The 16,934-nt window shown below is 42.0% G+C and overlaps 2 protein-coding genes across 11 annotated transcripts in view; both read right to left on the minus strand.

Moving 5' to 3' along the window:
- RALGPS1 (Ral GEF with PH domain and SH3 binding motif 1) overlaps positions 1 to 16,934 on the minus strand; it is a 379,879-nt gene that overhangs the window by 222,238 nt on the left and 140,707 nt on the right. The window lies entirely within an intron of this gene.
- On the minus strand, positions 8,378 to 10,195 carry LOC108318222 (ubiquitin thioesterase ZRANB1-like). Its single transcript, XM_017549123.2, has 3 exons — positions 10,045 to 10,195; positions 9,620 to 9,849; positions 8,378 to 8,604 (listed from the first exon to the last, which is right to left on the minus strand). Exons 2-3 carry the CDS (start codon positions 9,752 to 9,754, stop codon positions 8,386 to 8,388), a joined length of 354 nt encoding a protein of 117 aa, XP_017404612.1. The 5' UTR covers positions 9,755 to 9,849; positions 10,045 to 10,195; the 3' UTR covers positions 8,378 to 8,385.

The following is a 16,934-nucleotide window of genomic DNA, read 5'->3' on the forward strand; positions in this document are numbered from 1 at the left end:
TGGGGGCACAGTGGCTCTGGCAACACAGGCAGGGCTTAAAAGATAAAACAGATAGTAGGATCCAGAGTTAAAATGTCCACAGATACATAGGGAGTTCTCCCAGGAGCAGAGACTTAGGGATATATAGAATCAGTGTTTACTCAGTGTTAAAATGGCCTGCTAGACTCTGGGCTAAAGGCCTTACATATCATAACTTTAATGAATCCACAAACAAGATGATGAAACAGGTACCAGTGTAATCTCTACTTGATGGATGAGACTATGAGGCTCAGAGCGATTGCCACACATCTAAGGTCACATGGCTAGTAAGTGCTGGAACTGGGATTCAAATCTCAGTCTGATTCCGGAGCCCACGCTCTAGGTGTCAGAAAAGTCAGAACTCAGAAAAATCTGAGGCTACAAAGCAGGCTAAGGGAAGCAAAGAAGCTTCTTGGTTCTTTTAAGTAGCAAATGCACCATAGTTTATGGATACGCTAACTGGGGAGAATACTCATCTGATCTCTTTCAGGGAACCCCCATTCATTCACTGGTGGGTGGGAAGGTCACATCCAGTATCACTAATTCTCCCCTCGGTAAAATCTGCAGTTTCAGCAGTTCCTAATAGTTATTAACAAAATACGAATGCTTGTATTTGTATATATTTCACTGTAAATACAATCAAATATCATCTTTTTTCTATAACCCTTAATGAGACCATTAATCAAATATATGGGAGAACAATAAAGTTAGTCTATGATTAAAAATAGGTTTTAAAAGGGAGAAGCTGATTCCATCATCTGTGTCTGTGACAAATCCAAAACCACTACAACTTGTGCCATATTAATTTCAAAATGGGTGACATGTTCAAATGACACCTGACATAAACATTTGCCTAACATCACTCCCAAGACCCCTCTGACAAAGCACAGAAGTAAAAGATAAACCTAAACTAGGAACGAGAACAGAGTGGAGGGCACTACCCTCATCAAATGAGAGATTTCAATACACTGCTGGAGATCAGCACAGTTTTTGATTAAATGAAAACAGAAAGTCTCAAGCAAGACTATGCCAGAAAGGGGCTACAGAGGTGATGAAGTCAGGCTTTCTGAGGGCTCCTCACTTAGAGTCATTAAGGAACAATGAACGGAGGGCAAATGAAAGGTCAGTGTAGTGGACACTGTCTCAGCCAGCACCCCCACCTGCTACCTACTAGCATCCACCCCCCAGGCAAAACTTGGTATGGGAGAATTAAAGGCTTCCATGCTGGAACCCCCCAGAATAAAAGTCACCTCCTTTTGCTGACAGTTGGAAAACTGCACCCTGCACACCAGTCCCCACCCTGTCATCCTACAGTTTCAGCAACCTGCTGTGTCTTGCCCAGGCCACTTGGCTCTCCCAGGCAGACTCCCCCCAGGAGAAAAGCCAGGGGAAAAAAAATCACAACACCTACAAGCCACCAGGCGTATGAGTTAAGTCAACAGAATGGAAGGAAAACCAAGGTAATAAAGGACAATGACTTTAGAAGAAAAAGACAAAAACTTAGAAAAAACCCTCTAATGTACTTAGATACTGTTAAGAAAATGAAATGCAACAGACTGAAAAAAGATTTTGTAAAACAAATATCTGATAAGATAAAAAAGAGATCTGTATGTAAAATACAAAGAACGGTTACAACTCAACAATAAGAAGTCAACAACCACCCAATTGTGATGGCTAATATTGAGAGTCAATATTGACTGGATTGAAGGATACAAAAGTATTGATTCTAAGTGTGTCTGTGAGGGTGTTGCCAAAGGAGATTAACATTTGAGTCAGGGGGCTGGGAACGGCAGACTCACTCCTTAATCTGGGTGGGCACCATCTAATCAGCTGCCAATTCAGCCAGAATATAAAGCAGGAAGAAAAACATGAAAAGACTAGACTGGCCTAGCCTCCCAGCCTACATCTTTCTCTCATGCTGGATGCTTAATGTCCTCAAACATCGGACTTCAAGTTCTTCAGTTTTGGAACTCAGATTGGCTTTCAGCTTGCTCCTCAGCTTGCAGAGAGCCTGTTGTGGGACCTTGTGAGTTAATACTTAATAAACTCCCCTGTATATCTATATCTATCTATCTATATAATAGAAGATATATATGTACATATATATGTACATATATATGTGTGTGTGTATATATATCTCCTATTAGTTCCATTTCTCTAGAGAACCCTGACTAATACACCAATGTTTTTTAAAGGGTACTATGTCTGTAATCCCAGCACTTTGGGAGGCAGAGGCAGGAGGACTGCTGGAGCCCAAGAGTTTGAAACCAGCCTGGGCAATATAGTGTAACCCTGTCTCTACAGAAAATTAGAAAACAAACAAACAAAAACCGCTTAGCCAGGCATGGTGGGGCTTGCCTGTAGTCCCAGCTACTCAGGAAGCTGAGGCAAGGGGATCACTTGAGCCCAGGAGTTCAAGACTGCAGTGTGCTGTGATCATACCACTACACTTCAGCCTGGATGACAGAATGAAGACTGTTTCAAAAAAAAAAAAAAAAAGTGAATAAAAGATTCGTTCAGACACTTTACCAGGAGGATGCATGGATGGCAAGTAAACACAGGGGAACACAAGTGAACACATGCTCTACGTCATTAGTCAGTAGGGAAATGTAAACTAAACTACAATGGACACCACATATAGTTAGATGATAGCAAAAAGCCACACAACTGACAATACCAGGTGCTGTGGAAGATCAGAACAGCCATTTAGGAAAGCAGGTGGGCAGTTTCCCATCAAGTTAGGCACACACTTAACCAGCCCAGCAATCCCACTGGTAGGCCCAGCAATCCCACTGGGTAGGTATTTACACAATACAAACATATGTCCACACAAAAGCTGTACGTGCATGTTTACGGCAACTTCATCCTCTTATTTCCCCAGACTAGAAACAACCCGGATTTCCACCAACTGGTGAGAGGATGAACAAATCATGGTACGTCAATATAATCCAATACTACTCAGCAATAAAAACCAGAACGATGTAATGACACATACATCAGTGTACATGAATGTAAAAAGTTTTATACTAAGTGAAAGGAATCACACAAGAAAGTATTATGATATTATTTACATGGCATTCTGGAAAAAGTAAACATGACAGAGGCAGAAATTAGATCCCTGGTTGCCAAGGACAGGGAACAGGAGGCAAACTGGCTACAAGGGGGCACAGAGAACTTTTGGGGTTGACAGACAAGGTTTCCACATGAGAACACTAATTTTTTCAAAATCGCCAAACTGTTCACTAAAACAGGTGATTTTCATTGGATGTAATTAAAGCTCAATAAATATGACTAAGGGAAAAAATGGAAAGAGTCCAATCATAGAAAATTGCAAAGGAGGTCCTATAATAACAGCTGTGCAAAAGACTAAAGAACAACTAGTTGAAATTGGAGTAGGACAAGGGCTCCTGGAGGAAAGCCTCTGGGGAAAAATAAAAGCAATAACAAATATAACAGAAATCAAAATGTAATATATACCCAGTATCAAGCAATCAGTGGATTAAAAGAAAACAAAATCTATAGGTTTTAGGAGGCATATTCTCTTTTGAATAGCCCAGGGTTACTAGGGAATGAAGCACAATTCTGGCACAGTGCTTGGCTTGACTATGCATAACAGTTATGTAGCTATAATAGTAAGTGTTGTTTGATGGTTTTCAACTTTAAGAGTCCACCTAAGGAAAACTGTGATGAGTCTGGTTGTAGCAATGTAAAAGTGTAATCAACGGAAGGTGGGCAGCAGAGAACTGGAGGGAAAGGATAGGAAGTGAGCAGTGACAAGATACCATACAAAGCTGGTTAAACAAGAAGTTTTGGCTTTGATGTGCTAAATGAAATTCCAAAAGTAACCAGTAGGAAAAACAGTTTAAAAAGTTTACCTTTGGGGAGGGGACTAAGGTCAAGGATTTTCTTCCTACGCTCTCCTGTATTATTTGATTATCATGTACAAGATTACTTTGAAAAAAAATTAGTAGGTGACATATTACACATTGTAAGTCTTATAAAAATTAAATTTTGAAGTAAATACTCAGATATGCCAAATTTTTATAAAGTTATAACCTGCTTATAGTCTATCAGTGTCAACATTTATAAATAACAAGCAGTTTTCACATGACCACTAGGTGCTTCTGTATTTATTTATTTTTGAGACAGAGTCTTGCTCTGTCACCCAGGCTGGAGTGCAATGGTACGATCTCAGTATACTACAGCCTCTGCCTCCCAGGTTCAAGTAATTCTCCTGCCTCAGCTTCCCAAGGTGTTAGGATCACAGGTGCCCATCACCATGTCTGGCTAATTTTTGTATTTTTAGTTGAGACAGGGTTTCTCCATGTTTGCCAGGCTGGTCTCCGAATTCTGACCTCAGATAATCTACCCATCTTGACGTCCCAAAGTGCAGGGATTATAGACGTGAGCCACCGCGCCCAGCCCAACTTCTATACTTTTTGATGGAGTAATCATGTGAAAATCATGACCAACTGGACCTTAGGGAAACACACTTGTCCTATGGGAGAGCTGTTAAGGCTTGAATCAAATGCACACAAGTCCCCTGGTAGCAGAGGGAGGGAGTATTAGCACTGAGGGAGTCAGAAAAGCTCATGGCTGGAGGGGAACTCACTGTCCAAAACCCTTCCTGGAACAAGACCAACTGCAGAAAAACAGGAAAGAAAAACAGGAAGGAGAAAAACACAAAAAGAGAAAGGAATCGAGGAAAGAAGAAAAACTGAAGAAAAAGAGGGAGGAGGAGGAATGAAGGGATGAAGGGAAAATGGGAAAGGAAGAATGGAGAGCCATCTGAGTGCAGGACTATGCTGAAAAGGTTCCACGGTGAGTCAGACAGGAACATAAATTACCACAATTCAAGGCCGAAAAGGACAACTGGACTTTCCTGCTTTATTTCCCAAGGTTGCAGTCCTAATAGACACTGCCTAGGTCTAAGCCTTCTGGGAGTTGCCAGTGGACTGAGGTATCTTTAGTTCTTTCTTGGATGATGATGGTGGTGGTGGTGGTGGTGGTGGTGATGGTGATGATGATGATGATGATGATGATGATGATGATGGTGTTGGAAGAAAGGAAAGGGTTGATAAGAAAGGATAAAGGAGGAAGGAAGAGAAAAAGGAAGAGACAACAGTGATTGGCAGTTTATAAAGTACATCTACATTCATTTATTCACCAAAATTAAAGTATGTTTTAGGAAATGCAGCAGTGAACAAACAAACATGCTCTTACTTTCATGGTGCTTACCTTCTATAGGAGGAGAGAGATTGTAAAGAAATCTTAGTAAGTCAGATGATGATAAAACCCGTGAAAAAGCATGAATGAGGATGAAGGTAGGGAATATTTGGAGGGGATGTCTCAGCAGGCCTGTCTGATAAGCTGGCACAGAGTAGAGACAGGAATGAGGTGAGGGGGCACACTCTGCAGGTATCTAGGGGAGGAAGGTCCCAAGGCAGAAGGAAGTACATGGGTAAAGACCCTGAGTCAGGAACACCATGGGATACCTGAGAACAGCAAGGTGACCCATGGGGAGCAGAAGGAGCCTGGGGAGGAATGGGAGAAGAAACAGTGAGAGAGGACAGGGGTGGAAGGCTAGGTCCCAGCCTTAAGGGAAGGTAAAGAGTGGAATTTTTTTTTTTTCTGTGTGGGATGGGAAAGCAATGTAGGGACTGAGTAGACGTGGCTCCCCAGACCCTCACATGGAGTGTCTGGTAGGCTGTATTGCTCTGATGCCATGAGGGAGAGCATGGCAGAGAGCACCAAACCCTTCAAGCATCTTCTACTGTACTAGAATCAAGTTTGGTAACTGCATGGGATATTTGCATTTTCTTATGTGAGAGCAACTCACTTTGGTAATTTGAAATAAATACCTGCTAGAGCCGTTATGTGAGGAGAAAGGGAGGAGGCAAGGTGGGCCCTGGAAGAAATGAACATGAAGGCCTCCCAAAGGCCCCAGAACCCCTGGCTAGACAAACCACAAAGGGGGAAAGGATGACTGTGGACAAACGATGCCTCCCATAAAGTCAGTATATGCATGTATGTACTCACTGAATAAGCAGAAGCAATTCATCTTTCTCAGCTTTCAGGTCATATTAGTTTCTATAGAATAACAACTCATTTACAGTCACTACTGTTTCATCAAATCCTCAAACTACCATCTGCTTGGAAAACATGTAGACTTAGGGTCAGGAAGATGATGCAAATTTCCCAAAACCTTCCCTCTCCAGCCCTAGTACTATGTAGCTATGCACAATTAGAACCAGCTGTCAACGCAGAGCAGCAGACAACTGCAACCCTGTGAACCGTCTCCCATCCACGTGACAGAGAAAGAACCCGATTAGCAGGCTGAGAGCAGCTGCCAGCAGCTCTGCTCACAAGATTAACAAGCCGGTGCTAGGCCCACAGGGCCACATATTCATTCCACTCTTACACTGGGAACTATGTTCAATTCTCTTTCTCCATATTCTTGGGAAATGATTTTTTCCAAATACATCATTAGATTAAAAACAAACAAACGAACAAACAAAAAACACTGCTTTTTTAATTAGGGACCTAATACATGTTCATTATAGAAAACCTGGACAATACAGAAAGCCCAATGAAGAACTTTTTTTTTAATGTGAATTTTTTTTTTTTCTTTTTTTTTGAGACAAAGTCTCTCTCTGTTGCCCAGGCTGGAGTGCAGTGGTGTGATCTCAGTTCACTGCAACCTCCACCTCCAGCGTTCAAGCGATTCTTCTGCCTCAGCTTCTCGAGTAGCTGGGATTACAGGTGCCCACCACCATGTCCAGCTAATTTTTGTATTTTTAGTAGAGACAGGGTTTCACTATGTTGGCTAGGCTGGTCTTGAACTCTTGACCTCAAGTGATCCACCCGCCTCAGACTCCCAAAGTGCTAGGATTACAAGTATGAGCCACCACACCCAGCCAATAGGGTCTTATATTGCTTAGGCTGGCCTTTAACTCCTGGGCTTAAGCAATCCTCCTGCCTAAGCCTCTGAGTAGCGGGAACTACAGGCAGATGCCACTAGACCTAGCCTCCAGTGAAGAAAATTTAAATCATCTATTAGCCTTAACACTCAGAGAAAACTAAAGTTTACATTTTGGTTGATAATAATGATAACAAAAACAATAACATTTACTGAGGACTTTTGTGTCAGGCACAATGTCAATCATTTTACATACATTTATCCATTGCTCCCTGAATTCTCACCACACTCCTATGAGATAGGTACTATTATTGCCCCATTTTACAGATGAAGAAATAGAGGCATAGCTGGAGATATTCAGCAATTTGCTCAAATACTCATATGTGTTCAATGTGAGAGCCAGGATTAAACCCAGGCCTGTGGCCTCTGGAGCCTGGACCCTCAGCCACAGAGCACATCCATGTCCAGGACAGTGGCTAGGCCCACAGTCACAGGTGCAGGGGCACACACAGGCACACACAGCTGCTCTCAATTGAGCTCGTACTATAGCTGTGGTTTCATAATCTGCTTTTGTCCTTATTACAAACATTTTCTCACATCTGCCCACACTTCCTTTTTAGAATTCCTGTGACACAAATACATGACATCTCCCAGAAACAATTCATCACATTCATCTTCCTTTGTTTTTGTTGAGTTTCTGAAGAAAATTTTAGCTTGTCCCTTAATTTATTACTTTGGTTTTCTGCAATCTCTAACTTGTTGCTCACTTTTCTCACTGCAATTCATGTTTCTCAGCACAATTCAATCTTTCCTGGTGTTGATCCTCATGTGCTGCAGAGTCATCCTGACCACTTCTGGGAATACAAAATGAAATTTCTGGAAGTACATGCTGCATAGGAAGGTTCAGGCTCTGACTTTGTCTTTGCACTGCCTTCTATTTTTGACTGAAACTTTTCTATATCTGATGAGTATGCTAAAAACCCTGTAAGAAACAAAAAAAGTTAACCCAAAGGTTCCAGGGCCACAAGGTTTTCCCAGTGAGTTCTCTCAGGCTTTTAAAGAATACATAACTCTTATGGCAAATAATTTATACCGGGGCACAAAAAGTGATGGGGGAAAAAATCCCCAAACTTAACAGGTTTGGCTAAAAAATATAGGAATCAGCTAATGTTAACAATCGAAGAAGTAGCCGGGCGCGGTGGCTCACGCCTGTAATCTCAGCACTCTGGGAGACTGAGGCAGGCCGATCACAAGGTCAGGAGTTTGAGACCAGCGTGGCCAATATGGTGAAACCCCATCTGTACTAAAACTACAAATATTAGCCAGGTGGTGGCAGGTGCCTGTAGTCCCAGCTACTCAGGAGGCTGAGGCAGGAGAATCGCTTGAGCCCGGGAGGTTGCAGTGAGCTGAGACTGCACCACTGCACTCCATCCTGGGTGNTTTTTAATTCATTCATCTTCATCATCCTCATCTTCCTCTCCATCAGACAGGGATGTACAGGGCCGGATCTGTCGGTAGCGGTCAAGCCATTTTTCTACCATCTGAGTAACCAGGGGATGATTTCGCCGCCGAGAGCTCTTTTGCATGGCAACCAGAACTCCCCCCTCTGTCACACAGCAGTCCAGCCACTCCCTGAGCAGTTTTTCTTGCTGTTCCTCGTTACCTAGCTTTTGGAGGAATATGAACACAAAAGGAAAATCATACAACAGATCAGAGACTTGGTAGGAATGTCACATGGTATGCTAACTAATAATGAAAAGGCCAAAGCAATCAAGTTTTCACACAGTTTCTGACTCTTAGAAATTTTATGATTAAAGTCCAGTTTGCTCTGGTTACATTTAAAACGACATCAATGGGAAAATTTTCAGAAAATACTAAAGAGCACACTAGAGGGTAATTTATTTGATAAAATAACAAAAAGCAAATGTCCTAGTAAACTGATCCTGGCAAGCTACAGCTTCAAACACATGACAAGGTAAGTTTACTCAGTCAATTATGTACAGGGTGAAATTATACAAGTTATGGTCTATGAACTTTTTTTCTTTATGTTGTGATTATAAACGTTTTATAATAATTACTAGTATATGAAATAAAAGACCAATACTTTTATAAGAATGCTGGCTTTCTGAAAGAGCGTTGTTTTGTACATTCTCACCACCTCCCATCTGGTCTACACCCTTTCACTCCCCTGCATGTACAATAGCTTTACCTGGTATTCCTGCTCCTGCCACTGCACGAAAGCCCCAAGTTCCTTTTCTGGGTAAACTGACCATTGGCTTGCCACATTATCCAGAGTAAAACCCAAAGCTTTAAAAGGCCTTCGATGAACTCCACCCCAACCTTATCATCTCTGACCTCTTCTTCCTCCATCCCCTGGCCCCTACACTCTTTCCCTGTTGCTTGACCCTTTTAAACTGGACTTGCAATTCTTAGAACTCTGCTTTGAGATAAAAACTCACTTCTCATTCCCTCATCTTTACTTTTTCTTAACACCCATCACCACCTGAGGGAGTTCCTTGATGTCTCCCCATACAGCAGTTTTGAAAAGGTAAAAAGTACAGCTGAAATCTTCAGAAATTTCTACAATAACATTCAGAAATTAAGTGGTAGTGCAGGTAAAACCACACCTGAAAGACACTTCAGGCTGTTTCTGGTACAAGGTACTAGAAACATGCTGCTTACCTCCTGAGCAGAAAGAAAGTGCACATGGAGTAGCTTCCTTTCACTGTCAACCAGAGGCAAAAATGTGATGGTGACATCATCATCAGTATTCAGATTAGCACCAGCACCTCGGTTGCCATAACCATCATTTTCCATGGCAACCAAAGCAGAGAAGTGGCCCCTTGTATACCCCAGAGCAATCGGACTTTTCCAACAAAAACTCTGTTCCCACAACAAAGGCAGATAAACACCTAGAAAAAGAGGGAAGAAAATCCCAACAGTCACAGGAAGAAAGAGCTGCTCCCTCCCTCACTGCCCTTGTTTACATTCCCGTCTACTGCTCCTTCCTGGCATCTGAGCCACTCTGATCCTGCTCACCAGTTAATACTTACCATGTGGCTGCCAACATTAGAAGACTTGTAAAATGCTCCTGAATAATGGCTTACCTTGAAACCGAGTATATCCTAAAGTTTCTCCCCGGAAACTCTTGTAGTATTTTACTCCATAAACTATAATTGGTCGTCTAAGAATATGTGCCAGTACAAAAATGTGTGTCTGCTCCAAGCTTGCTCCAGGCTACACAAAACAAAACAAAAATTTAAAACATTTATTACCACTCCTGGAAAACTGATGTGTAAAAAACAGTACTACCTCCCCTTCAATACACTATCACAGTTTATTTTTAAAAAAAAAAAAAGTCAAAGCAGCATATTGATAATTCAAAGATAAAAAGTGATATGATCCTCTCAAAAAATACTGAAATGGTAATTAGCAAAAAAATTTTGAGATTTTTTAAAAAAGAGAAAAAGAACTTAGAAGCTTAGTAATATCTGTCTCAAACTAACAGCCCTCATTATACAACTGAGAGAAACACTACAGGAATTTGAATTAAAATTAGAAACAACAAAACCCCATGACACACACTTACCTATGTAACAAACCTGCACATCCTGCACAGTACCCTTGAACTCAAAAGTTAAAAATTAAAAAAAAAGAAATAATAGCCTCAATCTGGAAACCCAAATGTCAAATGGCAGAATAGACAGACAAGGTGTGGTACATTTATACAATAGAATATTAGTAAGCAATAAAAAAACAATGAACAGCGAATGCATCCAACAACAGAAAAAAAAAAGAGTCTAACAACAGGGGCTACAGCCCGTTTCATCTAGGTTTCTTATCTAAGCCACAGAGCACAGAAAATGATGTTAGTGACTCTTTTTCAACTCTCCTGAGATGGTACATTCATTACATACAATGGCCCTTCAGGCACTTGGCTTAATTATCTCATGGAATCCTGGTTGAGAAAGGCCTACGAAGCCATAACCCAGTGATGTCCAACAGAAATATAATCCATATATTTTAAATTCTTGAATATCATGTTTTAAAAAAGGAGAAACAGGTAAAATTAATTTTGACAATTTATTTTATTTAGCTCAATATAGTCACGTACTGCAGAACGACATTTTGGTCAACAACGGACCACATATATAATAGTGTTCCCATAAGATTATAATGGAGCTAAAAATTCCTATCACCTAGTGATGTTGTAGTCATAGAAAAGTTGTAGCACAACCTATTACTCAAGGGTTTGTGGTAATGCTGGTGTAAACACATCTACTGTGCTACCAGTCATATAAAGGTACAGCACATACAGTTATATACAGTACATAATACTTGATAATAAATGACTGTTACTCATTTATGTATTTGGTATACTTTTCATTGTTATTATTATTTTTTTAAACCGAGTCTTGCTGTCACCCAAGCTGAAGTGCAGCAGCACGAACTCAGCTCACTGCAACCTCTGCCTCCAGGTTCAAGCAATTCTTGTGCCTCAGCCTCCTGAGTAGCTGGAACTACAGGCACACACTACCACACTCAGCTAATTTTTGCATTTTTAGTGGAGACAGGGTTTCACTGTGTTCACCAGGCTGGTAACTCCTAACCTCAAGTGATCCGCCCACTTCAGCCTCCCAAAGTGCTGGGATTACAGGTGTGAGCCACTGCACCCAGCCCATTGTTATTTTAGAATATACTCCTTCTACTTATTTTTTTTTTAAGTTAACTGTAAAATAGCCTCAGGCAGGTCCTTCCAGATGAAGGCATTATTGTTTTGTTTTGTTTTGTTTTGAGTTGGAGTCTCGCTATCACTCAGGCTAGGGTGCAGTGGCACAATCTCTGCTGACTGCAAGCTCTGCCTCCTAGGTTCAAATTATCCCAAAAGTGTCAATTCTCCTGCCTCAGCCTCTGGAGTAACTGGGATTACAGATGCACCAACATGCCCAGCTAATTTTTTGTATTTTTAGTAGAGACGAGGTTTCGCCATGTTGGTCAGGCTGGTCTCAAGATCCTGACCTCAGATGATCCACCTGCCTTGGCCTTCCAAAGTGCTGGGATTACAGGTGTGAGCCACAATGGTCAGCCAGAAGAAGGCATTGTTATAGGAGAGGACAGCTCCATGTGTATTACCATCCCTGAAAACCTTCCAGTGGAACAAGTTGTGGAGGCGGAAGACAGTGATATTTATGATTCTTACCCTGAGTAGGCCTAAACAAATGTGTGTCTGTGTCTTAGTCCTTAACAAAAAATAGAAAAAATAATAAATTTTAAAACACAAAAAATCTTACAGAATAAGGAAATTAAAAAAGAAAATAATTTTGTACAGCTGAATAATGTGTGTTTTAAGCTAAGGGTTATAATAAAAGAGTCAAAAAGTTTTTTTTTTTTTTTAAGTTACAGTAAGCTAAGTTTAATTTATTATTGAAGAAAATTTTTTATAGATTTAATATATCCTAAGTATACAGCATTTATAAAGTCTGCAGCAGTGTACTACAGTAATGTCCTAGGCCTTTACATTCACTCACCACTGACTCACTCAGAACAACTTCTGGTGTTGGAAGCTCCATCCACGGTAAGTGTATACTTTTTATCTTTTATATTTTTATTGTGCCTTTTCTATGTTTAACTATGTTTAGCTACAGAGATACTTACTACTATATTACAATTACCTACATCACTTGGTGTACTACCATGTTGTACAGGTTTGTAGCCTAGAAGCAAGAGGCTATGCCATATCACCTAAATGTAGTAGGCTATGCCATTTAGGTTTATGTAAGTACACAATATGGTGTTCACACGAGGACAAAATCACCTAATGATGCATTTCTCAGGATGTATCCCATCTTTAAGTGATATATGACTGTATATCCAAGATATTATCTTTTCAAAATATAATAGAAAATATAACAAATTATTAAGGAGATATTTTCCTTTTTTGTAGTAAGTCTTTGAAATCTGGTCTTTTTTTTAATATTTACAGAACATCTTAATTTGAAGTAATGACATTTCAAATGCTCAATAGCCACATGCAGCCACCATGTTAGACAACACAGCTCTGACATAAAAAGATATGACATTGAAATATAAGATATACTCATTTAAAAGTAGGGATCAAGGTAGGAGAACCAAAGACAAACCATGAAGCCCCAACAGTAAGGGCTGGAGTAAGGCTGGAGCCAAGGCAGGCAGCTAAGAACCAGAGGGCAAGGTCAGCCCAGGACAAGCAGGAAGGCTGAACAGATGAGAAGACTGCATATGACTGACCTAGGTTGTTTATATCTCCATTGCTTGAAGTCTGTCCCCACCTCCAGGCCTCACTCCTGCAAAAGGAGGTAGGGCTTGTCATTAATAAGTTAAGTAGATCCAGCTGCAACTGCTAGAGGACCTCGGGTTCCAGATAGAATGAAATAAACACAAAATAAGACCTACAAGGACACACGCAGCTCACATTGGCAATTTTATATTTTTATAGGGACTTCCTAAGTCAGGAGTCATGGGTTCTAATCTGAGCTGTGTCCTAAACCCCCTCTGTGACTTAAAGTCAACCCTTCCCACTGCAGGAGTTCAGATTCCTCTCTGTAAAATACAGCAGCACTGGGTGGTCTTTAAGATCCTCCCAGTTCTTCCATTCTGTGAGCCTAAGAGAAGCAGAGGTCATATATCTGGAATTACATAAAAACGTTATCAAGTAAGACTTGCCCCTGGAGACCAAGCAACTGCAGGACTTTTCTTTCTTTAAGTGTTCTGAGGGCATAAGGAGAGGTTGAGTCCAAGAGATATAGTCAAGAAGGGGAGGCGGGGGGGGTTCTAGGCAGTGCACTGTTGTACAGGGATGATCTGAACAAGACAATCTAGTGTGGCAGGAGGCAGGAAACAGTGGGGTGGCAGAGAAGGAAGGAGGCTAGGGACAGATGGGAATAGATGAACAGAAAAAAATGCAAATGGAAAATTCAGGTTCCAAAAAAAGAGACAGAGAGAAGAAGGAAGGGAAAAGGAGAAGAGAAGAAAGGGAAGGAAGAAAGAAAGAAAAGAAAAAAGAAAGAGAAGGAAGAGAAAGGCATTCAAGGTAAGAAGGGTTAAATCCCAGGTGGGGTCAGGTACATCTTTTGAAGGTGGTAACATGGTGTGAGAAGTGCTTCCAAGTGGAGCAGGGCAGGGAGGCAGGGATGTGATGTCCAGGGCAGGAGAATAACTTGGGAGAAGAGGGGAACAAATGGGTATCATACATGAAGTGTCCCACATGTTTTCCATGTTCCCAAGAAAAAGCTGTCTCTGAACGTTTGCAGGTCAGAAGCAGACACAACCAAATGGTCAGATACCAAGGAGGTAACCTAGGCCACTTTACACCTGGGACCCATCTGGAGAGGCTGAGACCCAAACTGTGTAGCCCCAAATCTCACCAGGCAGGATGAGAATATAGCAGGAACACACTGAGATAACCAACCTCCAAGTCCCCCAGTTCCTCCTCACTTTGAGAGGTGAATAGGGTCCTTTAAGATCTGTTTCCAGTACTGTTCCTAGGCTGAGAATAATAATAATAAACATTAATAATAGCAGCTAACAGTTTGCTTACTGTATTTCAGCCACTAGGCAAAATACTTTTCTTACATTATGCTCCTTAATTTTTTAACAATGGCACCCTGAGGAAGGGCTGTTATTGCCCCCAGTTTACACATAACTGAAATTGAGATTCGGAAAGGATAATTAACTTGCCCAAAGTCATGTAACAAATAAATGACAAAGTGGAATTCATATCCAGGTCTCACTCCCAAGCCCAGGCTCTTCACCACAGCGCTGTCAGCCTGGGAAGGCACGGTTACCATAATTTTCTACCAATATTTTGAATAATATTGACTATATAGAAGTGAATGGCACCACAGGGGTTAAAAAAAGGAACAAAAAGGGAAGAAAGAGGACTATACATTACTGCATCTTTTCTACATTCTAGGTACTATATAACAGGCTTAAATCTACTTTATTTTACTTAAGTCTGAAAACCAGACCATAAAGTAGGTTTTACTATTTCATTTGATGAATGAGAAGACCGTGGCTCACAGAGATTAAATGATTGTGCAAGTTCATCCAGGTAGTAAATGGCAGACTCCAGAGCCTGACCTCTTAATAAGCAAAGGTCCAGGTATGAAGTAAGATAACCACACAGGAGACCAGGTAGTGGACAGACATCACTTAGAAAAGGCTGATGAGGCAGGGGATGGGGGCTGTAAAAAATGTTGTGCTTAGAGGTTGCAACAGACAGACTGAAGGCTGTCTCAACCCTAGGGACACACCCCCCACCCCCAGACCTCCCTGCAGTGTCAGGCCTGAATTCAGTATGGAGCAAGGCAGACTGTACGAGGGGCCACAGCGTAAGTCTCCATTTGTCAAGATAATAGTTTCATTCAACATTTCACACCCAAAGAGTCTTCTCCCCCATACCAGTAACTCGCTTTTTGATCACGAGCAGCTTGAAGTTTCTATACAGAGTAGGATTCCTGGAAACAATGCCAGAATTTGATAAATTCCAGCAATGGCTATGCAGCAGAACATCTTATAGGATGCTGGGCTGTTCTGGCATTTGTACTGTCTGCTGATGGCTACAGATGGCTGGTGTGCAAATAGACCAAAAGGAATGGCTCTTTCAGGAAAGTTGTTCCCTCTCCTAAAAGGCTCAAAGGAAAAACAACCTTTCAAATGTTTGATCTATACAGGAATACTTAATTAAAAGTATGAGGAAACCCTTTGGACACCAGAGCCACTAGCCTTCAGTGGTGTGAAATCCCTTTTTTAAGGCTGGAAGCAAGACCATGGCACTGTTTCCAACCTCAGACCCAACTCCTCTGTTTTGAGTTAGCTCCCAATTCTGTCTCCAGCGTCCTTTAATCAGTAATGTCGGTCAGTCTTCACGGAGTGCCTCCTCTGTGCCCAGCACTGTGCAAGGCTTGGGAGGATAGAGCAGTGACCAGGCAATGCTTGGCTTCCAGTGGATAAGACAGGCATCTATTGTGAACATGTTGCTGAACACATAAGGACAAGTTCAGAGTGTGATCAGTGAGTATAAGAAGAGCTGGCTTAGCTGAAGTGGGGGGACTAGCATGCCAGGCAGACAGCAGAAAACACATAGGCTTGGAGGTAGGTTCAGCCTGTGGGGAGACCAGAGGAGGTGAATCAGAGAGTGAGTTGGGAGGCCAGAGGAGGGCTGGGAGGAAGGGATAAGCAACTCCTACCTGCATCCCCCCTTATAGATGTGGAATCACCCAAGGGCACTGGGGAAACCACCAGAGATGTTGAAGAGGCTCAGTGATGTGGACAGAGATTTAAAACCACAGAGTGAGCAACAGAATGGGATGGGGCAGACATGGATGTAGATTCGCCTGCTGGGAGATAAGTGCCAAAGTTGAGGGGTACCACTGGGGACAGACGGGTGGAAGAAGGGGAGATAGAGTGGAGACTGGCTGGGAGCAGGGACTGTGGGAGAGAGAGCGGGCATCAATGACAGACACCAGGCTTCTGCCCTGACTGGGTGGGCAGGTATGCCACTCTAGGGGTGGGTACCAGAGCGGGATTATGGGGAAAGAATGAGGCTTGGTTTGGGGCATGCTGTGACTATGGCACCTGCAGGGCTTGGGATTCTGCCTGTTCAGCTTCTTGAGGGAAGCATAGCTCCCAGAGAACACTTGCTCTGCCAGTGCCTACAGAACCAAGTCCATAGTGGGACCACTCTATTCTCCAGTCTTACTTCCCACAAAGCCTTTCACCTTTACTTTAGATAAAATTAATCTGCTCACTGGTCCCTGTACATGGCCACTTTCTTCCTAACTGCTTTACCTGTATTCAAGCTGTTCCTGGTACCTGGAATGCCATTTCTCCCTATCTTGTGTCCAAATTATACCAATTCTCCAGGCCACAATGGGAGCTCCTCTAGGATGCTTTGTGTGTTGTCCTAGTTGGAAGTACTGGCTCCCCTTCCAGATAGCACTTGGTCCTCTTTAGTGAG

The sequence above is a fragment of the Cebus imitator genome, unplaced genomic scaffold, assembly GCF_001604975.1.
Source record: "Cebus imitator isolate Cc_AM_T3 unplaced genomic scaffold, Cebus_imitator-1.0 Scaffold216, whole genome shotgun sequence".
Lineage (NCBI taxonomy): Eukaryota > Metazoa > Chordata > Mammalia > Primates > Cebidae > Cebus > Cebus imitator.